The 26,074-nt window shown below is 47.3% G+C and overlaps 1 protein-coding gene across 2 annotated transcripts in view; it reads left to right on the top strand.

Moving 5' to 3' along the window:
• Window positions 1-25,835, top strand: part of oprl1 (opiate receptor-like 1) — a 75,825-nt gene extending 49,990 nt beyond the window's left edge. Inside the window, exons 2-6 of one of the 2 annotated variants that reach the window (XM_082520033.1) lie at window positions 4,946-5,006; window positions 7,044-7,131; window positions 7,264-7,446; window positions 7,911-7,995; window positions 25,278-25,835. In XM_082520033.1, coding sequence (XP_082376159.1) covers window positions 4,963-5,006; window positions 7,044-7,131; window positions 7,264-7,446; window positions 7,911-7,995; window positions 25,278-25,825 — 948 coding nt within the window. In that variant the 5' untranslated portion in view covers window positions 4,946-4,962 and the 3' untranslated portion in view covers window positions 25,826-25,835. The remainder of the gene's footprint in view (window positions 1-4,945; window positions 5,007-7,043; window positions 7,132-7,263; window positions 7,447-7,910; window positions 7,996-25,277) is intronic. The other variant, XM_082520032.1, reaches the window with a different exon arrangement.
• The last annotated feature ends 239 nt before the right edge of the window (window positions 25,836-26,074 follow it).

The raw sequence follows: 26,074 nt of genomic DNA, 5'->3' as shown, positions 1-26,074 counted from the left end.
AAAGTTTTTTTTTTCTTTGTTTTTTTTGTTTGTTTGTTTGGTTTTTGCTTTGTTTTATTATTTTCTTCAAGCCCTGTGTACAGGAGCTGCATACAAAAAGATATTTTGTGAAAAGGGTTGGCGTAATAAGCAAATGCTTCAGCCAATACCTTTTGATTAGCCTTGTCTCATGCTTTCTTTCTTTATGGTAGATTTTTGTTCTGTTTTCACTGTTTGTTTGTTTTTTGTTTTTTTTCACTGTTTTCACTGAGATTTGAATTTGAATGTTAATCAATAAAATCAATAAATCAATGTCCTCCTGCCCAGAAGCAAGTTTCAGAAACAGGAAGCAAACATGATGAAGGTCCGACTATCATTAGGTCCAAGTGTTGTTGCTGACTGTCACTGGGTCAGAGTGTTGTTGAGTCTAAGGTCTAGACGGTGCCTTTACGTGATGAAATTAGGGCTGCATTTGATTTGGATAAAAACCCACAGTGATGTGGAGGGAGGCAAAGAGAAACTGGCTTCTTATTTCCACTCTAACTGTGTTTGTCTTACACACTCAACCAAAGAACAAATACACAATTCAACAAAAATTCAGTTAAAAATCAAAATGTATCTTCGGGCGAACATAAAAAAGCCCTCTGATTTAAAGTTATGTTTTTCACATCTCAAATAAATAAATAAATAATCCAGTAAGTATCTACATCACTATGGAAACAAACAAGAAAAGAAGGTCAAAAATTCCCTCCAAACAAAATGTATAAATTTTAAACGCACAAATCAGTCCGTGCATGATTACATCGCCCCGCCCATCAAAAAGTCACCTGTGTGAATATATCGCCTGTCGTCGGTTGGAAAGTGTTTACTATCAGCCAACCTTAGAGGCGGAGCCACAGAGTTTGCTTTTTTTCACGGCACAGTTTGCTGACTCCTGCTAGCTTTACCGCAGTGAAGGTTTAATGTTGGTCACAGGAACTTGAGCTAAGCGTCATGGGGATGCTCCGCCTCTTTGCCTCCATGCTAACGCGCCGGTGTGCGTGGGCGTAATCGTTTCATGCGTGCACTGCTCCTGAAAACATTTCTCTGCAGGTCAGTCTGTGAAACGCTCACGTTTCCACGGTGACAGTAGCGCTACAGAGCCGCGTGTTAAACGAAGCAAAGAATTTGTGTTTTCTAATTGAATTATTGGAATTGCTCGATGACTCACTGCAGCCCTTCGTGTCTGCGTGCACTCGTGACTCATGATGGGAGTGGAGGTGAAGCAGACTGGGGTTGAGTACCATCAACCCTCAGCTGGCCGAGGCTTTGAATCGGAGCTTCGGGCAAAGCCTCGTCCTCCAGCTGAACCACCGCAGGGACATCTACAGGAAGAGCGTCTCGCACCACGACAGGTCGGGCTCCATCTTCTGTGTGCAGATCCGATCATCGTCGTCATTTATTCGCCGCGCAGCAGCACATTTCATTATCTGCTGCGAGTGTGTCTGCTGAAAGGTTCACAGGTCTAATTGCATTTATTAATTATAAGATAATGGGCTCATGCAAATAAAGGAGAAAGGTGAAGAGGAAATATGAAGGTGAGCAGCGAGAGAGAACCGAGCAATCAAAGAGAGGAAACCAACAAAAACACAGAGGTTTGAATTATTCCAGCTGCTCTAATTTGACTCGACGTGAATTATTAATAGAGCAGAAGGCAGGATGCTCGTCACACTTCCATCAGCTTTATGGCTGTGTGATGTTTTCTGTCTCCGATGGCACTGCAGAAGAAGTCTCCTTTATTATTAGTACAACAATGAGCAGCCAAAGCAACAGGAGCGAGGAGGCGGGTCCCTCCGCCTGGCGGTCTTCAGCACAATGAAGAACAGACTGGGGCAGTCTAAAGAACACCTGAAAACCAAAGCTGATCACTGATTATCGTCCAGTCACAAGTCAGCCAACAGCACGTACTAACCACGTGGTTTAACCGCGGTGGTTAGTACTGTTGGTCGTCCTCCATCTTGGCTTTCTGGGTGGAGTTTATGTTCTCTTCAGGTACACCAGGCTCCTCCCACTGTCCAAACACATGCACTTAATGGGGTTAGCTTAACTGAGTCCCATTGAGACTCAGTGTGTCATGTACCAGAGAGACTTGTTCCACACAAACAGACAACAATAAAATGTACACAGTCGTATCAAAGACAAGTTTTTCACAAAAACATTTGTACGTCGTTGGAAGTCTGTGAAATCGAGGAGCTTCAGGTGCTTCTGTAACGTCTTCCATGAAGACGGAGCAGAGAAGGACAACGCCTTCTTCCTGAGCTCTGCACGAACCGATGGAACGACGAACGTGATGATGTCTTGAGAGTGCACTCTGTCACCAAACTGTGTGACATGTACTCTGATAAATCAGAGGGCAGTCAACCAGAAATAGGCTTTCGTGTAAATGATGTCACCGCGATCCAGGAAAGGTCAAAAAGTGGCAGCAACGAGTCTTTTGTTGAAGTGAAAGAGAAACATGATGAACTTCAGCCTCAGTTTAATAGCTGGTGACTTAAAGGAAAGACTGTCATCAATCACAGCACCGAGGCCACAGTTTCATTCAGTGACATTTAAAAAACATAGAGGTGAATGGTTTTCTGTGTCTGCTGCTGGTGACCTGTCCAGGTGTACCCCCCACCCTCTGGATAAGGCCATGTCTTCCGTCCACACTGAGACGGCGTTTTCGGTCAAGGAAAGCAGATACTTTTGAAATGGAAACGATAACACATTTTATCATGTGATGCAGTCATGTGACCAATTAAACTAAGATGGCATTACACAGCAGTTGTTTTGTTTGACAGCCCTATTAAAGATTAATAGGGCAGTCTGTACGTGCTGCAGACAGCTCTTTGTCAAATTCTTTAATTCTCACTCGCTTTTGCAACTTTGTACTTTTGTGTTACTCGCAGCAACGACTCCACCTCATCGTTAGTCCATTTAACAAACTCGGTGCTTTTCCTCAATTTTCTTCCGCGACGTTTCAACGAGCCGGAAAGTAAATAAGCGGCAGACAGAAATGAGGCAGGCCGAATCTTCTTGCGTTGTACGCATGCGCAGGACTGCAACGTTTTCGACCGTTTCATTGTGGATGAACAAGTGTTTGGAAATGATTAAAAACAATAGTGTGGAGCGTTTTTAGATGAAAACGCTGTTTTCAAATGTATTCGGATTAGTGTAGCCTAAGAGAAGCTTTGAATGTTTATAAGGAAGCGTTCAGGTGTGATCCCACCCTGAGTTGGCACTTTCTCATCCATCTTCTGCCTCAGTGGTCTAAGCAGACACCTCTCTTTCCTCTCGCTCATTAACCTGAGATACCTGAACTCGCCCACTCCTCCTGACCCCTTTTTCATGAACTGTGATGGAGCCGTCACCATGATTGGAGGTGTTAGTTCTCATCTGTGGTGCTTCACTCTCGGCTGAATGCTGATCTGGATCACTGGATAAACCATTGCAGACATATCGTCTGCAGAAAGCTGAGAGAGCCTCTGCCTGTGCTCGTAGCTGTCGTAGAGAAAGAAGGTGGGTCACCAGCACAGAAGATACACAAACTCACATTATAAATGTTCAAAATGTATTAAACGGTTGAAGGTCAGTACCAAAGACCTCCCTCTGCCCAGTAGTCGAGACAAAGAAAAGCTGCCGATTAAAAAAAAATGGCACAAACAGGACGTGACCAGTTAAAGAGTTGGGGAGAAGTTTAAACAACACAGATGTGTAATCATCGATAAAGCACGAATGAGGTAATTTCCTAACAGAAGTGTCAGATCGTTTATTTAAATGCATTTCTCTAGTTTGCATCCAAACTCCACCTCCTGACTGGAGGTGGAGTTTGGGGTGGTGGATGGGCGTGCAGCAGGAATCCAACCCGCCCTGAGCGACCTCCGCGGTCGGAGCTGTGAGAGGCGGCATGCTGGATTAGCTTGGCTCCGAGGAGCACAGAAGTGGTGAGGAGACAATTAGAGTGAGAGCTGAGGAATTAGCTGAGAGGAGGCGTGAGGCAGTAAAGCCTCTGTGATGGATGCTTAAATATTTCATGCTTGTTTTGGAGATTCCTTAAGTGCAGACGCACAGAGAACGCTAACAGGATCAAGTGTTCGTTTCAGGATTATGAGGGATACACACAGCAGCAGTGTCTGTGTGAGCGCTTCATTTATCACACAGAAGCTTCAGCTGGACCTCAGAGAGGCAGGAGAAGGGCGCCGTCATGGCGAGGAGGCTGCTGCACATTTGCTGCTGCACAGGCTTCACGTAAAGCAGGGTCACGCTTTTGGACTGAAGACAGGTTCGTGGAAATGTCACAGCTTTTCACCGTTTTTCGGTATCATATAGACAAATTAGATGTGAGAGATTAGCAGTCATGGATGATAGCGACTGAGGTCGCAGGGTTCGTGTTCACCCTCTTCAGGTCTTTATTTGACCTGACTGTGTGTCGCTGTGTTGTCACAAGTGATGGCAGGGACTCAAGCGCAGAGCAGGGTTCAGTTCCACAGTTTATTTACACAGTCACCAGGTGCAGAATATATACGGTGGTGGAAATCCAGGTAGGGGAAGCTCTCTCACACTCACTCTCAACTTCACACTACAACTAACACACGTCCACACGGCGGTAGGTCACAGGTCCGGGAAAACTATACACAAAAGACATCGGTTACACAGAAGCACAGATTAACACAAGAAAACTTCACTGAAGGCTCACTCAGTCGCACAATCATCCAGCGATGAGACTGCCTGCGTCCCAGCCTTAAATGCAGGCCAACAGGTGTGTGGGCCAAGGGCGGGAGCAGTAAGCTCCACCCAGGCGGAGTGGCGAGAGAAAGGGGGAGAGCGTAATCAAAAACACATGTAGCCTTGCAGGGCCGGCCGGCAGACGCGGGACCATGATGTTAGCAGGATTACTGTTAAACACATCGGAGACGTCCTCAGGGGTCGGGCTTGGATCCCTTTACAGACGTCCGGTACCTTCAGATGTACGCACCAAAAGAAATGAAGAGAAACCGGGAGGAATTCTGGTCAGTTTCCAGCTGTGATGGAGAGATGCAGTTTGTTGTGTTGCTGACAGGCAGACTGACTGAATGATGATCTTTGTCCTTCATCCTGATTCTGAAGGGTTTTCATGAAGAATCATTTCTGCGCAGCACGCAGAGGATGGATCTGTTTCTTCCTGAGGATCTTGTCTTGGGACGCTCTTTAAGCATCCGCTGCACGAAGGACTCGTTTGTCTTCAGTGCTTGTGTTTCTTACTGTCGGCGTGCTTTTGCAGTGAAGCACACAATCCTGCGGTAAATCATCAAAGCAGCAGAGCTGATGAAACTCGGTGCAAACGCTGTAAAAAGGTTCGTGTGTGTTTGTGAGAAGACACGACTGCCCGACGCTTCTCTGAGCTCCGGCCTCACCGGTCACTCTCCTCTTCCTTTGTGCCCACGAGCACTGAACTCATAATCAGCATTTCAGGGTTTTTTAACTACAGCAACAGAGCAACAGAAGAGAGAGGAGGTGGAGGTGGAGAGGAGGGGAGATGTGGTCCCGATGTGAAAATGGGCGGAGAGCTCAGCTGAACACCATAAAATATTCTGTGTGAAGACTCCCGAGCTCCCGGCAAGACTCCAGCATGCACAGGGAAGGAGGCAGCAAGGAAAGACAGAAAGGAAGGACCGAAGGAAGGAAAGAACCGGGCGAGAGATGAAAGCAGCTGATTGGAGCTGGGAGGTGGAGCAGTGAAGAGCAGCAAGAGTGGAAAGGTGGAGGAGAAAATAAATGATAATGATAATAGCAGACCGAACGTGACCATGGTGAGAGTCAAAAACAGGAAGTTTGACCTCCTGCCTGACGCACCTGCAGCTGCTTCCTCCACCTCTCTGGCTGCGGAGGCTGCCGGTGTTTAAGTGGAGCAGTAAATTCATTTTTTTAGGGTGAAATAATCCAGAAGCACATAAATAGAAATTAAGATTTCCCTGGATTAATATTGTGACGGCTGAACGTCGCCGCTCCTTTGCCTCTCTCAGCCGCTCTCTATGAATCTTCATCTCTCAGTTTTGACCTTTAAGACCTGATTTTAACTTAATAAAGGCGGCTTCCTGTGAGCTGCAGGTGGAGACGGAGTCAGAGGGCTGAGTACAGCAGGGATACATCAGAGGGAGGCAACGAGAGGCACGAAAGCATAAAAGAGTGAAAGACACAGATGTTGGGATGTAAAGGAAGCGAGGAACATAAAACCGAAGCTGGAGAAACAATAAGAGGACTGAAGAGGAAAGGAGGCAGAGGAGGAGACGAGAGGAAGAGTGGAAGAAAGAAGGGGATGTGCTGAGGAGAGAGAGCGAGGGTGAAACCGGCTGGGGGCAGGGAGGAGGTTTGACTGCACTGCGTTTTCTACACTTGGTTCAAAGTTGCAGCAGCCGATGCGCTCGGATAAGACGCAGGTCACATGACTCTCCGCTGCGTGCTTCTGTTCGTGTTTCCTTCTACACCCCAGATGTCTGCCATCCTCCCCGTGGTTCCTAAATTAAGGTTAAAAAAGCAGAGCTTGCTCCTCACCCGACTGCTTCTTCTGCCGCCTTAGACCTGGTTTTAGATTTAGGCTCGGCTCAGGCTTACGGCGGGCGCTGTTTACAGGCTCAGGTGGGTTGCTAGGTTACAAACCTGTCTTCTAGGCGTGGCTGTGTTGACAGCGCCTCCTGCTGTCTCTAAAATCACATACGTGACTAAAGTGCGTCACGTGACGGTTCAAGTTTGAAAATGTCGCATTGAAACTGAAGCTCGCGTTCACGCGGCCTCCGTGGGAGGTCACAGGGCTACGCGTGCCTCCTGCAGTCTGGTTGCTGAACAGCTGGAACGAGTGCTCCTCCTCATCTGCCACAATAAAAATCAAACAAACTAAAAAAAAATGTTTTTACAAATTTGCCACAAGTCCCTCCCCTTCTTGATTTTGATTGGTTGGTGACAGTGATGAACTGAGAGTGGTCAGCGGGGCCGGTGGTTATCTGCTGTTGTCAGGTGCTTCACTGAGGTGTGTGTTTGTGTGTCTGACTGAACTGATTCTTCTCGCTCAGGTACACCAAGATGAAAACAGCCACCAACATCTACATCTTTAACCTGGCACTGGCCGACTCGCTCTTTCTGGCTACGCTACCTTTCCAGGTACGACATCATCTGCACGCGTGCAAACTCTGTAGGTTAACCACCTGTTCCTCTAGGAGCTCCGGCTCTGTGACCCTGAGCAGGATAAGTTGTGTGATTCACGCTCAGACTCTGCTTTCTGGATGTTTCCAGGGCACTGATTTGTATCTGGGCTTCTGGCCATTCGGGAACACTCTGTGCAAAGTGATGGTGTCCATCGACTACTACAACATGTTCACCAGCACCTTCACGCTGACGGTGATGAGCATGGACAGGTACGTGGCTGTGTGCCACCCTGTCAAAGCGCTGGACATGAGGACTCCTCACAAGGCCAAGGTACGTTTTATCCTGCTGTCATAAAAAGCCGCCGCTGTGACATCACCGTCTCGCTCCTATCAGAGGGAAACTTTGTGTTTGTTTAGTCTAAATTAGTGAAACGTTATGAACCAGTGAGCAGCTTCCCTGACCTTTCTGACAATAAGCTGTCTTCAGCCAGAGGAGTTGCCTCCTGCTGGTCATTGTGTAGAATGCAGGTTTAAAGAACTTTTCAGAGGTTTTCTACGTTATTTTGACTCTTTTTATAGACGTATCAGGACCTTAAAATATAAAGCCCTGATTGGCTGTAAACCCCTTAAAGGCTGAAATATAAAATTCCAGTTTTCTCGAAATGGAGAGTTTATTGATCCATCTGACAAATTTGTTTTCAAATTTTAATTTCCGTGTATGACTCTTAATTTGTGTAAAAATGATGATGTGGAAGTCTTAAAAACATTAAACTGTTCATGTCTTCATGTGTTGAGGTGGTGAACATCTGTGTGTGGGTGCTGGCGTCCGCCTTCGGAGTTCCAGCGACGTTCCTGGGAAATGTGGAAGAGCACGAGAACAGTACGCCACGCGCACACACACACACGCACGCACGCGCACGCACGCGCACACACACACATCTCAGTGTCACCGAGGACCACAGGCTGCAGATCTGACGTGTACGTCCTGCACAGCTCCACGTCTACATAAAACCATTATCATCATCAGCTGCAGCGACCTGTTCCCACGAGCACTTCATCTGCCTGCACCGTAGGACATTGAATTTAATCACAGCTTCGGGCTGTAGGGGAATTTAATCCTAATGACAACTACGAGTGAAACATGGCTGTTAACGCTGTAGCACAGCGCCCTCACTCCTCTCTGTTCCAGTGAGAAGCTCTGACTCTGTGATGTCTGTTTCCTGCTTACAGCAGATAGACAGACTTTAACGCTAGAACATGCAGACTGCTGTTATAATGTATCTGTATAGCGCTTTACTAGTCCCTAAGGACCCCAAAGCGCTTTACACAACCTGTCATCCACCCATTCACACACTGGTGATGGCAGCTACATTGTAGCCACAGCCACCCTGGGGCGCACTGACAGAGGCGAGGCTGCCGGACACTGGCGCCACCGGGCCCTCTGACCACCACCAGTAGGCAACGGGTGAAGTGTCTTGCCCAAGGACACAACGACCGAGACTGGGGCTCGAACCGGCAACCTTCTGATTACAAGACAAACTGCCAACTCTTGAGGCACGATCGGGTTAGCTATTACCCTAAGCATGTCCCGCCTCCTTGGAGCGTAAAGATCCTCAGTCTCTTATCTCTCCTGAGGACACGTTAGTGGGTGGAACAAAGAAGAACCTGAAGTGAGGCAGAGGCTGAATTAGAAGGCTGTACTTCGCAGCGAGACGTGGCCGTGCACTGATCTGAACCTTCAACACAGAGCGTCCCTGCACAGACTGCACCTTCAGATACTTCCATAAAGATGAAACCCTAATTAAATACAGTAACGTGCAGCTTTACACACTGCTGCCTGCAGAGAGGGTGTGATCAGTATCTGCTCCTTACTGCTGTCACTGCGCGCTGTCTGACTAATGCTGTTAACCAATGTCAGCATGTCTTTATCACCACTTTGACTGAATAATAAAGCAAATAATGCAGAACTAAACTAAAGTGACACGAGGCTTTCATTTAAAAGGAGCCTGCACACGTGCAGGTCAGTGTCGCCGTACCGGTGCAGATCACGAAAGACGCTGCATCGTGTTTTATTCATGAATGCACTGCAGCAGCAGCTCTGCACCACAGCCCTGCATCTTGGGGTAAACTCATTAATCACAGGTTTGTCAGCCGGGAGGCCCACGGAGCTTTGTGGTTGCTTTTCACAGTCACAGGGATTCCACTAAGTTTTTATACCTAAACTCTTAAAATTCACCAGGTTATATAATAATTTCATCCTCAGATGATCACTGTAATAGTATAATAGGTAACATTGAAGACAGGAGTAGCTTTTCAGGCAGACTGTGGTCCTAACGTCACCGCGAGCTCTGGCAGGACACCAGCAGACTGAGGATACAGGTGCCAGAGCCATTACTGCGCCCCTTCAAAGGGAGGCGGGTGCTCAGGAAGGCCTCTTGGACGCCTCCTCTTAGAAGTTTTCTAAGCAGACCCAGAACTCACTGGAGAGACCTCATCTCTGTCTTGTCTGGCTGTAAAAACCTGGATAGTGGAAAATACTGCACGGGAGGAGCCCAGCCTACCCTGTTGCCAGTACAACTTCGCTTTGGATAAGAAGAAGGAAGCTGGTGCACGGCCCTGCTATGTACACATCGAGCAGGAGCAAGTTTTTGATGCTCACCGGGCTGCAAGAAGATTCAGCAGCATCTCTGAAGAGTTTACCCTCAACCAATCAGCACAGACTAATCAGCGATCACTCCCAGAGGAGGAACTTGTTAGACTCTGAGCAATAAGGTGTGCAGATCAGTGCAGCCTGTCTGCAGACGTGTTAAACTTTCCAAGAAGGGAGTTGAACGCTGTGTTTAGCATTAGAACTCACTCCATCAGGAACATGTGGCCGCGTGCTGCTTTAGGTCTGTCTGGGTCAGCGCGGCTCGCCATCGTCAATAGAGCATCCACCTGTGACGGGCTGGGAGCGAGACCATAAACCTGCTTCGTCGCAGCACTGCGGGAAGCCACGTGCACGGCTTTGCTTCAGTCAGGCCGGATCAGGTTCTGTTCCCGTCAACTGTGCTGAGCTCAGCCCTGACAAGCTTTTCATTTTGGCTGTAGCTCAGGTGGCAGAGCCGGTCAGCCACCAATCAGAAGGTCGGTGGTTCGATCCCAGGCTGCCTGCTGGCTGCATGCCAAATATCCTTGGGCAAGAAAGTAACCCCACGTTTGCCTACAGGTGGTGGTCAGAGGGCCCGGTGGCACCAGTGTCCGGCAGCCTCGCCTCTGTCAGTGCGCCCCAGGGTGACTGTGGCTACAGTGTAGCTGCCATCACCAGTGTGTGAATGGGTGGATGACTGGATGTAGTGTAAAGCGCTATACAAATGCAGGCCATTTTATTAAAAGCTGAGGCATGGCTGCAGATCAACTGCAGGCGCGTTAGAGTCAACTCAAATTCGTCTCTCTGCGTGAGACGTCTCAGGACTGCTGAGGTGAGTCTTCAGACAGCGAATGGCCGAGCAAAGCGGGATGTTATCAGGCTTGCCGTTTCCTCATGACTGGAGTGTTGATGAGTGCTGACCTGGTGTGAAGGCCCGACTGGGCTGGTAAAACAAACTTTGTTTCACTTTTCTCAGCTGTTTTTGCTTGGCTGTGTCTCTCTCTGAAGTCTGTGCACAAACATCCGTAATTATGAAACCCACTGCGCTCGTTCCCAGGACGTACTCTGAAGCCTCTTTGTTGATGCTGAGCATGTCTGTGCTCTTTAACCTGCTCTCTGCTGCTCGTCATTAATAATGTGTTTCAGCGGCGTTTACCTCACTTTGTCCTTCAGCGTTTGGCGTTTTGACTGGCTGCTTAAGCTTCGATGGAAATTCTCATCATTATTTATCGTCTGGCGTAAAGACCTGGAGCACACAACAGCACTCCAACATATCGGCAGGATCTGTCAGAAGAGCTCTGATCCCCTCCCAAAAACACAAGCAACAAATTGCAAATGTTGGGCACTGGTGAGGCTCAGACGGACTTTAATCACTAACACGGCTCGTTTGGTGACATCTGACATGCTCTCTGTAGGGAGCCTTCAGCAAAGGTTTTAAAATGTTCATGAAACTGAATTTATTTGTTTTTCTGGACATGAACACAATTATTTTGAATCTAGTCTCATATTTTGTCATGTCCTGGGTCAGTTGACCCACTGTTTTGATGTCATTTTGTATTATGGTTTATGTCTAAGTAGGGGTGGGCAATAGAAACGGTATGAAATTGGCCAACAGTAGAGATTTTGACTGTACCGCTCTACCACGATAGCGCATATTGATGGTTTGTTTGTCTTGGTCAAAAGCATTAGGGGTTAGGGTTAAACAACATCATCTGCAAATTATGTTGCGCGACAGTAACAGTGAAGAGACGAAGCACGTTTTGGAATATGGGGAAAGCCAAAAACTGCGCTTCCTCCACTTCCGTAACACTGATTCAATAATGTTGAATTCTCTCACAGCTGCTCTGTTCCCGTGTTGTTGCAGTATATTAATGACCACTAATGGGAATAAATGGCCTGTATTTGTAAAGCACTTTACTCGTCCCTAAGGACCCCAAAGCGCTTTACACATTCAGTCATCCACACATTCACACACTGGTGATGGCAGCTACATTGTAGCCACAGCCACCCTGGGGCGCACTGACAGAGGCGAGGCTGCCGGACACTGGCGCCACCGGGCCCTCTAGTAAATAGTAACTATAATTAATTACTTTTTCAAAGTAACTTGCCCAACACTGTTAATGACTAACCTTGTATTGTGGATGGATTATCTCAGTTGTTCTCCTGACTGAAGTTTGGTCCGTTTACAGCATCCTGCTATGCGATTGCATTTGTTTAACCATCAGGAACCTTCACGTTAACTTTTATCAAGTGGAAAAAAGTTAGCGTTCATACTCCAGCTTCACTGTGTATATGCTATGCTAACATAGCTGTGTAGCTAGCTACCACGTAGCACATCATTATATACCAGCTAGCCCAACTTCAGTAACCCACAAACGTCACTGCTGTTTAGGTTTCTGTCTCCATTTGGGTTAGTTTAGGTTAATTTTGTTTTTCTTTGACGTTCCAACAATAAAGTTGTGTGTTTGTGTCAAGTCCTGCCTGACATTTGGGTCCAATCCTGCCTGCTCCACACACAGTTCATGACATATTAGCTCATTCATGTGTGCAAGAAGAGAAGTTCTGGAAGTTCTGGAGGGTTGATGTGTCGGGCTAATGATTCCTGTTGATTTGTTTCATCATAAAAACTTGTGAGACAGTCTTAGAAACAGGCGACGGTTTATATTAAAATGACATGAATTCAAACCGCAGGTTGATTGGTTACTGGGCTGATGAGTTACCTCTGAGTCTTGCAAACATCCAAACAAATGCAGAAAGCGTTGAATGAGCATTTACTTTATTTATGTTTATTGTGTGAACTCTAAAACAGCTCGTTGGAAAGCTTTAAAGGAAATCCCAGTCTGATGGCAGGAATTCTGATCAGAGGCTCTGGCTGAGCGTGAGCGATTCAATTCAATTTTATTTATATAGCACCAAATCACAACAGCAGTCACCTCAAGGTGCTTCATAGATACAGAGAAAAACCCAACAGTCATATGACCCCCTATGAGCAAGCACTTTGGCGACAGTGGGAAGGAAAAACTCCCTTTTAACAGGAAGAAACCTCCGGTTCAGGGCGGGGCCATCTGCTGTGACCAGTTGTGGTGAGAGAATGAAGACCGGATAAAGACATGCTGTGGAAGAGAGACAGAGATTAATAACAGATATGATTCAATGCAGAGAGGTCTATTAACACATAGTGAGTGAGAAAGGTGACTGGGGTGTGAACAGATTCTGCAAATGAGCTGAAAAAGTGCAACAAGAGCCACTGAGCACGTGCTAGAGGACAGAGCTCTGCTCTTATTGGTGCACAGACTCCATTTACCCATTTACAGCAGAGCGCCAACGGGCCGCCGCTGAAGCAGCCTGTAGCACAGTTAAAACATCGTCGTCATCCTTTCTGTTCTTGTCAGCAGGTCCTGGCTTTGAATCACAAACCAGGACATGAAGCCTTGTTTCTGCTCCAGATGTTCAAAGGTATGAAATGGTTGGAAAGTTTACGTGTTTGCCACATCTGCTCTCAGACGCTGCTCTTCATTCCTCTCCGTATAGACCCGGCGGTTTCTGCTAAATGCCTCCACCTGCTCCTTCTCTGCACTCTGAGCCCACTCAGGCACTCATATCTGGTGATGTAAGTCACACGCGTTGATATTTATGAACTCATATAAATGAACAACCCTGCAGGCCTGTGTGAGAGGGAAGAGTGGAGCTGAAGCTCAAACATAAACGTTTGTCTCCTAAAAAGGTCAAAATATCCAGAGAATGCTGCTCAGTTCAGTCGCACGCACAAAAAGAAGCTTTTCTCCATCTAAAGGCATCTACACACCAACCCTGAACGCAGACCAACACAGACCAACACAGACTCACACAGATTCACAGAGACTCACACAGACCAGCACAGACCAACACAGACTCACACAGACCAACACAGACCAACACAGACTCACACAGATTCACAGAGACTCACACAGACCAGCACAGACCAACACAGACTCACACAGACTCACACAGACCAGCACAGACCAACACAGACTCACACAGACCAACACAGACCAACACAGACTCACACAGATTCACACAGACCAAAACAGACCAACACAGACTCACACAGACCAGCACAGACCAACACAGACTTACACAGACCAACACAGACTCACACAGACCAACACAGACCAACACAGACCAACCCTACTCACACAGACCAACACAGACCAACACAGACTCACACAGATTCACAGAGACTCACACAGACCAACACAGACTCACACAGACTCACACAGACCAGCACAGACCAACACAGACTTACACAGGCCAACACAGACCAACACAGACCAACCCTACTCACACAGACCAACACAGACCAACACAGACTCACACAGATTCACAGAGACTCACACAGACCAACACAGACTCACACAGACTCACACAGACCAGCACAGACCAACACAGACTTACACAGACCAACACAGACCAACCCTACTCACACAGACCAACACAGACCAACACAGACCAACACAGACTTACACAGACCAACACAGACCAACCCTACTCACACAGACCAACACAGACCAACACAGACCAACACAGACTCACACAGACCAACACAGACCAACACTGACCAACACAGACTCGCACAGATTCACACAGACCAGAACAGACCAACACAGACTTACACAGATTCACACAGACAAAAACAGACCAACACAGACTCACACAGATTCACACAGACCAAAACAGGCCAACACAGACTCACACAGATTCAAAGAGACTCACACAGACTCACACAGACCAACACAGACTCACACAGACTCACACAGACCAGCACAGACCATCACAGACTCACACAGACCAACACAGACCAACACAGACTCACACAGACCATCACAGACTCACACAGATTCACACAGACCAAAACAGACCAACACAGACTCACACAGATTCACGGAGACTCACACAGACCAACACAGACTCACACAGACCAGCACAGACCAACACGGACTCACACAGACCAACACAGACCAACACAGACTCACACAGACCAACACAGACCAACACAGACTCACACAGACCAACACAGACTCACACAGACCAACACAGACCAACACTGACTCACACAGACAAACACAGACTCACAGAGACCAACACAGACTCACACAGACCAACACAGATCAACCCTACTCACACAGACCAACACAGACCAACACAGACAAACACAGACTCACACAGACTCACAGAGACCAACACAGACCAACACAGACTCACACAGACTCACACAGACCAACACAGACTCACACAGACCAACACAGACCAACACAGACTCACACAGACCAACAGAGAGCAACACAGACCAACACAGACTCACACAGACCAACACAGACCAACACAGACTCACACAGACCAACAGAGAGCAACACAGACCATCACAGACTCACTCAGACCAACCCAGACTCACACAGACTCACACAGACCAACACAGACTCACACAGACCAAGACTGACTCACACAGACCAACTCAGACTCACACAGACCAACACATACTCACACAGATCAACAGAGACCAACACAGACTCACACAGACTCACACAGACCAACACAGACTCACACAGACCAACACAGACCAACACAGACTCACACAGACAAACACAGACTCACACAGACCAACACAGACTCACACAGACCAACACAGACCAACACGACTCACACAGACACACAGACTCACACAGACCAACAGAGACCAACACTGACTCACATAGACTCACACATACTCACACAGACTTACAGAGACCCACACAGACCAACACAGACTCACACAGACCAACAGAGACCAACAGAGATCAACACAGACTCACACAGACTCACAGAGTCCAACACAGACTCACATAGACTCACACATACTCACACAGACCAACAGAGACCCACACAGACCAACAGAGACTCACACAGACCAACACAGACTCACACAGACCAACAGAGACCAACAGAGACCAACACAGACTCACACAGACCAACACAGACTCACACAGACCAACACAGACCAACACAGATTCACACAGACCAACACAGACTCACAGACTCACACAGACTCACAGAGTCCAACACAGACTCACACAGACCAACAGAGACCAACAGAGACCAACACAGACTCACACAGACTCACAGAGTCCAACACAGACTCACACAGACCAACAGAGACCAACACAGACTCACACAGACTCACAGAGTCCAACACAGACTCACACAGACCAACACAGACTCACACAGACCAACAGAGACTCACACAGACACACAGACTCACACAGACTCTTTCGGCTCACCTGTACTCACCTGTGTGTCTTTCACTTCCTGTTTGTGTTCCATGTCGATAACATCAAATCAAATCAAATCAAATCAAATCAAATCACTTTTATTGTCACATCACATGTGCAGGTACATTGGTACAGCACATGTGAGTGAAATTCTTGTGTGCGAGCTTCACAAGCAACAGAGTTGTGCAAAATACAAGAACGTAAACAAGCAAAATACAAGAATGGCTACATCTGAAACTAATAAATATATGTACAATATATAATAGTGTATGCATTTCTGGATGTGTATACTAAATATTTTTCTACCTGTGTGTGTGTGTGTGTGTGTGTGTATACACATATTTTACAGATTAAATAGAGTAAACAATAAATAAAATATATAAAATATACAGAGTTGAATATGTGCAAAACAGTGGCATTACTGTACAGTATGGAGTGCATAATGTTAAAGTTCCAGTAGTGAAGCTGCGGTGTCTATGACGTGTTCAGCAGTCTGATGGCCTGGTGGAAGAAGCTGTCTCTCAGTCTGCTGGTACGGGACCGGATGCTGCAGAACCTCCTTCCTGATGGAAGCAGTCTGAACAGTTTATGGCTGGGGTGACCAGTGAGTCGGGTAGTGCAGAGCAGATGAAGTCCCTGACCAGCTTCTCGAAGCATTTGCTCACGATGGGGGTCAGGGCTACAGGTCGCCAGTCGTTCAATGAGGAGGTGGTGGAGGATTTGGGTACAGGGACGATGGTGGCCATTTTGAAGCAGGCTGGGACTACAGACAGAGAGAGGGAAAGGTTGAAGATGTGCGTGAACACTCCAGCCAGCTGAGCCGCGCATGACTTGAGGACGCGGCCGGGAATCCCGTCCGGACCAGTAGCTTTGGGTGCGTTCACCTTCCTGAAGCACCTCCGCACATCCTCCTCAGACACAGTGTGCTGTCTGAGGAGGTGCTGTCCCCATTCAGGATTTCTGCTCCCAGATCGCTGCCCAAAGCTCGTGGTTACAGGTGAGAGCGAGGTTGCCCCTCCCCCCCAAAAATGGATTTTTCTGCAGTTGGTTTTGGCGTGTTTGCAGGGTGAGCTGATGAAAGGCGTTCAGCCTCATAAAATCCATCCTTAAAACAGTTTCTGTGCATGCCGCTCTCTTTGTTCGCCGTGACTCGCTGATTCGAATCGATGCTGGAACTTTTCTGACATTTATTTCTGCGCTGAACTAATCGTTGGGACACGTGGCCGCACGCAGCACACTTATTAGCTGCTGAATGGAGCGATGTGCTGCAGCAGAGAGATCCGGAGTGCGGCAGCTCCTTATTGATCGGCCTGCAGCGACGGCCTAATCCCATCATCGCTTTTATTAGTCTAAGCTACATGTGCACCGCCTCCTCTGCTGCCTCCTTCTCCTCTTCATTGCCTGTTTCTCCTCCTCTGTTCAGCTTTGCTCTGATTTGTTTTCGTCCTCTTTTCATCCTCTTCCTCACCTGTCGGCTTCAATCACTACACATTTCTCCTTCCCGTCTCTCTTTCATCTCTCGTGAGTTTATTCTTCTTTATTCTCATCTGTTTAGTTTTACTTCCAGTTTAGATCTTTGTCTTTATCCCCTGCTGCATTTAATTTCAAACTCCTCCTGTCTCACATCTTCGTTCCCATCCTCCTTCTCCATCTGCTCTCCTTCTTCCTGTGTAATTCCACCTCGTTGACCTGCTCTTGGAGCTTCGCTGTGCTCCTCTTCCTCTTCTGTCTCCTCCAAACAAACAAAGGGTCGAGCAGCCTCAAAGCTGACGGCTGCAGGCACCGTCACAGCTCGCTGCTCACAGTAATTGGGGTCAAAAGCCTTGCACAAGGACAGGGCGGCAGGATGGAGGCCAGAATCAGCAGCTCCCTGCTGTCAGACCGATCTGTCCAAAACAACACGGCGACAGGTGCTGCAGACTCTTCAGAGGGTGGAGTTATCGCAGCATCCACAAGCACAGAAAGGTGGGTGGAGCTTCAGTGACATGCCCCGCTGGTTTGTGATGTTTTACTGCTGCCACCATCTTGGTTCAGATACGAAAAGAGCAACACGGTGTTAGCCAATCAGCATGCAGTTTCATACCGCCAATCCATGATGACTGAGCGTGAAGTCATCAGCACTGATTACGGAGGTTCTGTTTCACATACACTTCAACAGGAAGACTTATCGCCATCTGGTGGCCATCAGATAGGATTTTGGCAGAGGTGCTTCTGCGTGGCGTTGTTTTCCGGAAACCAACCAACAAGTTTCTATGACATGGATGATACGAAACATCACGGCACATTTGTTCGTCTCCTGAGGAGGACCGCGGTCCCGATGAAAGACGAGAAAACTTGAGCAAGTATTGGCTGCGGTTGTGACTGAATGGCGACACCTGTGGTTCAGGAGAATACTGCAGCACCTTAACAGCGAGCATAAATAGAAGTGACCGTGTGATGATGTTGCAGACCCAACGTGACCAGTGGAGAGGGTTTACTGAGGACGTGCTACCTGCAGATCTGTATCTGGTACAGAGTAGAGAGACAAACAGATCGCAACATCTGGATCTTCAGACCTGACACTGATGCTGCTCTCTATGAAGATCACAGCTTTCCACTTTGATAGTTTAACCTGACTTTTGCTTTTTTACGGCACTAAAGGAGAAAAACTGGGATGACGTGGAATTATCTGAGTCCTAACACGTGGCAGGTTTGGACCAAAGACTGAACAGTGATCAAGCTTCCACCTGTCAAACATCGACACGCGGAGGTTTGGACCGAGCTGCACAGGTGGGAATTTAACTGCCCTCGCGTGTTCAGGTGGCAGCACATCAAGAGCCAATCACAGCAAAGCTACACGTCCCGTACTGTGTAACAAAGAAAGGAGAAAGCGATGAGGAAGGCTTTTTCACTCTGAGCGAGAGACAATCAGCGGTTGTCACGACGATATCAATATATCTCTTAAATTAAAATTGACAGAAATAGTGAAAGAATCAGGATCAGACGTGAGGCGCTGCAGACAGAAACAGAAGAGGTCACGTGAAGGAGATTGTAGGGTGGTTTGTGGGCGGAGCTAGAGTGGTGTGTTTAAACTCAGCATTATATAGGGTTAAAAATCTCCATAGTCTTGTCAGCGACATAAAGTGCTGAGACTGTTGTGTGATGCACTGATGGGTGAACGCTCGAGCAGACGCAGACCCTCTCTACTCTAAAGCACCTCAGAGTCAATCTTCTGTCTCCGTCTCTTGAGGTCCAAACTGGGGTGGGCGGGGTCAACCCACTACGTCACATTTACTGTAAAAATGTGAGACGTGTCCAAAGATCCGTCACTTAGTAACAAAGAGCCGTTACTGAGTGAGTGCAGGCTGACCTTTTCCAGAACTGCGACACACTGCGGCGGTGTCTCTGATTTCCACCAATCACAGACTGAAAAGTAGATCTGTCCACCGTCACATGACCTCTGAGCACACTCGGCTTGTTCTGCACTACTGTTGGCACGTTGTCTTAGTAACTGACACACACATCTGGGAGACTCACAGATGTGGGCATGATGGAAAATCATCCCTGTGTAGTGCCCCAGTCGTGGGTCTCTAAGGCTGCACTGTCCTCGTGCGTGAGGACGTGGTCATTAATTTATGGTCTTCCAGTGTGAATGAACTTTGACCCTCCGTCGTTTAAACCTTTTCCTGTGTGCAGAACTCACACACCTGTGTAAGTGATCAGTGCTCTCCTCTGCTCACTGCAGCGCTTCATTTTTACTGAGACACATTCACGTCGGGTTTAGAAATGAAGAAGCAGATACTTTGATAAAAAACCTGATAGTAGTCAAACTAAACGTAAAACACAGACTCTGAAGTACGAATATCAAGTTACTCCAGAGTCCAGGCCCAATCTCCTCTACGCTTTAACCTCGGCTGTACTAAGAGCATCTGTTGGATGATCTCAGTGCTGTTTTCAGGTTAAATATGTGGAGGAGGTTGCCACCATTTAACACTTTAAAAATCTTAAAACCAACACGATAATGGACAGGGAGCTGGTGTAAGTTTGTCTTCTAACACCTGTTAAAAGACGTGCAGCAACATTTTGGACTAACTGCAGGCGACGGAGAGACGAGTGTTGGAGACCCAAACAGAGAGAACTGCAGTAGTCCAGTCTAGTGGTGATCGATACGTTTGTCCAGGTCTTTAGGAGGAAGATGAGACATCGCTTTGGCAATTTCACCGAACTGATGAAAACTGTTTTTCACAGCTTGGTTCTCTCATTTAAAGATCTGACTAAAGACACTCTGAGGTTTCTAACAGTCTGAGAATGATGACAAGCGAGAGGACCGAGGTTCTGAGTTAGCTCATCCAAAGGGGCGTGGCCTCCAAAAACAATCAGTTCAGTCTGGTTTTTGTTTAGGGTGAGAAAACTCTGTGTTAACAGCTTTAACATCATGTAGACGGTTAAGCAGAGGCTGCAGTGGGACATATTTGGAAGTGTGTGTGGTTATTGCTCTCGCTGGCTGAATCGCTGTCATGGCTTTGCAGAGTTTGCTGTGACTTTTTCATACGACATTTTCTCAGGGAAGGCTGAATTAATGGTGACAGGAAGTGTTTGTGCTAACTGTGCAGTGTGAAAATGGTTAGAAATTAGAAACAAAGTGCTGACCCTGTAGTTAAAAGTAGGCTGTAATTAGTGTGAAGTCTCCGCGGACTGTAAAATGCTCTTAATTCATTACAAACACACTTGTTGGATCAGGACCCGTCTGATTGGTGCAGAGCTCGGCCGTGGCTCGTGCTCCTGCACTCAGGCCTCAGGAATAAAAAGATCTGCCTGTAATCTGCATTCTTCAAGCATATTAATAAAACATCAAATCCAGCTAATGTCAGCAAACTTACCTGCCAACAGGTAATCAATCATTTTTAGGCCCGTTTGTGGCGTCTTTGGCGAATCGATGGCAGGCTCGGAGCTCGTCTGAGCAGGAACAGAGTCAGGCGCTGCCCCTGACTCCTCCCAGCACTTTAACACTAAACCCTGTCAAAGTTCTAGATGAACATGACCGTTGGTCTGAGCATCTTAATCTCAGTAAAGACCTTCACAGGGTGCGAGTAGGACGAGTCCATCAGAGGAACAGCTCAGAGAGGCTGAGATGGTTTGCACATGTGTGGAGGAGGGAGGGTGGAGGATGAAGGTGGACCTTTATTTAATGGACAGGTCAGTTAATCGAGGTTGATTGGTAACTGGGGTCACATGACTCGATTCCGGTATGAAACGTTGCGTTTCTGGAAGGAATTTTTTCCGATCTTTGTGAGTTTGGGCTCTTCCTCCAAATGAAGGATGAGCTGTGGTCATCGTTCTCAGTGCTGGACTTAAAAGACTAGTATGTGAGCTCAGGTCTAAGTTGAGTCCTTAAGGTGCAGTTTTCAGTTATTTAGTGAATGCAGGTGATGAAGGTGAACTGATGAGGGTGCGCTGCAATCAGGTATCTGACCTGCTGAAGAAGGTCGGAGCTGTTTTAAGGTGCAGTTGTGAACCGTGGCTGTTTCTCGCTGTGATGTCCCACTGACATGCCTGTGTTTGATTTGGAAGTGTGTTGGTTTTGGATTTCCAGGTGTTTGCGGTGAACTTTTGTTCTTTTTCCTTCTGGTGTCTCCTCCGTTGGGTTGTGGCATAACTCTGCAGTCATTACTTTCTTATCTCTCCATGGGCTCAGACACATTTATCTTCCTGTCTGCCTTCTCCAGCTGCAGACTGTATTATGATTAAACTGATTAAACCAGCTGACTCTCCTGTCACTGCTCATTCATACATTCATACCTTTTATCCTTTGCACCTCCCATTTTTCTTTTCGCTTTTATGTGCCTGTTTCTGTTATTAGCATACTAATTAGCATTTTTAATAAGCACATTAATATGCAGATATCAGGGACGTTGTTCCCTGTAGGTTCTCTTCCATCCTGCCGGCTGCATTGCAAATGAGTAGCTGGAGGTTTACTCCTCTCTGAGTGCAGGACTGTGGATCCTTGAACTAAAACTGGAGCATACATCCAATCAAAAGCAGTCTAACACACACGATTCTCCACCAGGAACTCATGAGGACAAAGCGCTGCCGTACACTCGACGTCAATTCAATTCAATAAAACTTTATTGATCCTGAAGGTTGACCCCGAAGGAAATTGGGTTAAGGCTGCCGACGTTTGCCAGCGCCGACTTACCCTTCTGACCATACATACATTACACAAACATCACATGGGGAAGACAGGTCAGAGAGGTATAACAATGGAAGATGCACCACATGAGGAAAGATAAGGAGAAAAAAATAACTCCCCCCAGACTGAGCTCCAACAGGGAGATCAGTTTGAGAACAGAAAAAACACCTCTGCACATGAAAAAACTCTAAATACACCAAAGAAACACATGACAAGCAGCAGGGGGGTAAAGGGTGAGAGACAGCCGATTTAGACAGCACATCCAGGCGTGCGTGCGCTGGTCTCCTTGATCCACCGTCAGCATCGGAGGGGAATAAACGTCGAAGGCGTTTGGAAAGGGAGGGGGGATGAGTGTGTGCATATCAGAATATGTATGTGTGTGTGTGTCCAGAGTTCAGCTGAGACAGTCTCCTTCACCCTGCTAGGCTAAGTAAACAGTCTTCCAGCCAACCCAGGTGGCCTTGCATGAATGGGAAGGGACAGACTAAACACAGTCGTTATCAGGGTGTTGTTGTTCGGCTCCAGCCTTGAGACCACAGCTGGCGCCGAGAGGGTATCCGCATGAAGTGATGGTGGTTTTTACAGGGAGTGCAGAATTATTAGGCAAATGAGTATTTTGTCCACATCATCCTCTTCATGCATGTTGTCTTACTCCAAGCTGTATAGGCTGGAAAGCCTACTACCAATTAAGCATATTAGGTGATGTGCATCGCTGTAATGAGAAGGGGTGTGGTCTAATGACATCAACACCCTATATCAGGTGTGCATAATTATTAGGCAACGTCCCTTCCTTTGGCAAAATGGGTCAAAAGAAGGACTTGACAGGCTCAGAAAAGTCAAAAATAGTGAGATATCTTGCAGAGGGATGCAGCAGTCTCATTCAAAATAGTCAACAGGGTCGCAAGAAGCGTGTGGAAAAACCAAGGCGCAAAATAACTGCCCATGAACTGAGAAAAGTCAAGCGTGCAGCTGCCAAGATGCCACTTGCCACCAGTTTGGCCATATTTCAGAGCTGCAACATCACTGGAGTGCCCAAAAGCACAAGGTGTGCAATACTCAGAGACATGGCCAAGGTAAGAAAGGCTGAAAGACGACCACCACTGAACAAGACACACAAGCTGAAATGTCAAGACTGGGCCAAGAAATATCTCAAGACTGGTTTTTCTAAGGTTTTATGGACTGATGAAATGAGAGTGAGTCTTGATGGGCCAGATGGATGGGCCCGTGGCTGGATTGGTAAAGGGCAGAGAGCTCCAGTCCCACTCAGACGCCAGCAAGGTGGAGGTGGAGTACTGGTTTGGGCTGGTATCATCAAAGATGAGCTTGTGGGGCCTTTTCGGGTTGAGGATGGAGTCGAGCTCAACTCCCAGTCCTACTGCCAGTTCCTGGAAGACACCTTCTTCAAGCAGTGGTACAGGAAGAAGTCTGCATCCTTCAAGAAAAACATGATTTTCATGCAGGACAATGCTCCATCACACGCGTCCAAGTACTCCACAGCGTGGCTGGTAAGAAAGGGTATAAAAGAAGAAAAACTAATGACATGGCCTCCTTGTTCACCTGATCTGAACCCCATTGAGAACCTGTGGTCCATCATCAAATGTGAGATTTACAAGGAGGGAAAACAGTACACCTCTCTGAACAGTGTCTGGGAGGCTGTGGTTGCTGCTGCACGCAATGTTGATGGTGAACAGATCAAAACACTGACAGAATCCATGGATGGCAGGCTTTTGAGTGTCCTTGCAAAGAAAGGTGGCTATATTGGTCGCTGATTTGTTTTTGTTTTGTTTTTGAATGTCAGAAATGTATATTTGTGAATGTGGAGATGTTATATTGGTTTCACTGGTAAAAATAAATAATTGAAATGGGTATATATTTGTTTTTTGTTGTTGCCTAAGTTGCCTAATAATTATGCACAGTAATAGTCACCTGCACACACAGATATCCCCCTAAAATAGCTAAAACTAAAAACAAACTAAAAACTACTTCCAAAAACATTCAGCTTTGATATTAATGAGTTTTTTGGGTTCATTGAGAACATGGTTGTTGTTCAATAATAACATTATTCCTCAAAAATACAACTTGCCTAATAATTCTGCACTCCCTGTACTTTAGTGCGAACAACTCATATGAATTTCAAAGCAGTTCTACAGTCCAACACTGGTCGCTCAATCTGCCGTTGGAGAGCCGTGAGCTTTCTATGATGTTATCCAAACTTACGTTCCGTGATGTTGTCGTCCTTTTTGCTCTAAGAGCAGGTTCTGAGAACTCACGACCACAGTACACTCCCCCAAGATGTGATCGAATTTGCGCTCACAGTTGTTGTTCGAGCTAGCCCCAGATGTAATCCAGTTTTTCACTCAGAGGTCTTGTTCTGAGTATTCACGGCAGCCGTGCGTTCTCCAAGATCTTCTCCGTGCTGCACTCAATTAGCCCATTTTGAGAAACTCACGCCTCGTCCCATCATTTCAATCCCAGCGGGCAGCCTTGTGGGGGTTTGAACAGCCGGTTCCGCTTCCTTAATTCTTCGATAAGTCAGGGCCAAGCCAGCTCCGATCAGCCAGAACCCTGTTATCATGGTTCCGAATAGGTAGATATCTTCAGCACTCAGGCTCACTCAAGCCCAGACTTCTCATTGAGAAAGGGGTGTCAATTGCATTTAGGGACCAGTTGATCCATTCCATAATTCTCTTTTAGGTTTTAGAGTACAGACTGTGAGAGAGTGTTCCAGGGAAAGTAATACAAAAAACACGAGACTAGACAAGGACATAAGAGGCTAAGCAGGGAAGCTAAGGGAGAGGAGGAGGAGGAGAAAAGTGCGACCGCCTTCGTCAAGAGCAAGAGCAGATCTCTCACTGTGAACTCATAAAATCACGTTATTCAAAACAAACCCTGCCGCGTACTTCTCTGTTTGAAAGTGTAACTCGTCACACTAACATATTCCACCTTTAATAGAACATCAGCCGCTGTCCTTGACATTCATGCCAACAACACATACACCGACCAACCTACATCTCCCCCTGCCCTCCCCCTTTTTCTCCCGTATTTAATACTTCTTCTTTATTTCTCTTTTGAACTTATAGGTTCGGAGTGCATAGTGGCTCTGCCTGAGCCAAAGAGCCACTGGGATCCCGTCTTTGGTACCTGTGTCTTCGTCTTCTCCTTCCTCATTCCTGTGGCCATCATCAGCATCTGCTACAGCCTGATGGTCAAACGCCTGCGCAGCGTCCGCATCCTGTCTGGCTCCAAGGAAAAGGACCGAAACCTGCGGCGCATCACCAGGATGGTTCTGGTCGTGGTGGCGGCATTTGTGGTGTGTTGGACCCCGATCCAAATCATGGTCCTGGCTCAGTTTCTGGGCTTCAACCTGAGTAGCCTATTCACAGTGGTCCTCATGCACTTCTGCATCGCACTAGGCTACGTCAACAGCAGCTTGAATCCCGTGCTATATGCCTTCCTCGATGAAAACTTCAAGCGCTGCTTCCGAGAGTTCTGCCACCCGTCTCCATTCCGCCTCGACCCCCAGCAGTCTGGCAGAATGAGGAGCATCGCCAGGGAGGTGGCGGCTGCCTACAGCTGCAAAGCCGGAGACGGCGGGGGGCTAGGGGGAGGGATGCCGAATCCAGCATGACTAGGCGTGGAGCTCCCCTTGGTGGGGGTGGACCCCCCACAGAGGGGAGAGACCCATGGAACTGGGAACTCCAACACAGAATTGACTCAGATTACAGCTCTCTAGCGGCACGAGCCCTCCCGCCCCCCAATGAGGAGACTGGCCTGGGGCGGGGGGGAGGGCGACAAGGAGGATGAGTTTGAAAGGAAAAGGATTTAGGGATGGAAAGAGGGGATGTGGGGACAAGTTTAGAGTGAAGAGTAGCAGAGA

This window comes from Aulonocara stuartgranti, assembly GCF_965226115.1.
Source record: "Aulonocara stuartgranti genome assembly, chromosome: 20".
In the NCBI taxonomy this organism is placed as follows: domain Eukaryota; kingdom Metazoa; phylum Chordata; class Actinopteri; order Cichliformes; family Cichlidae; genus Aulonocara; species Aulonocara stuartgranti.
Note: the sequence above shows the minus strand (reverse complement) of the source record. Positions and strands in the feature narration are given on the sequence as shown.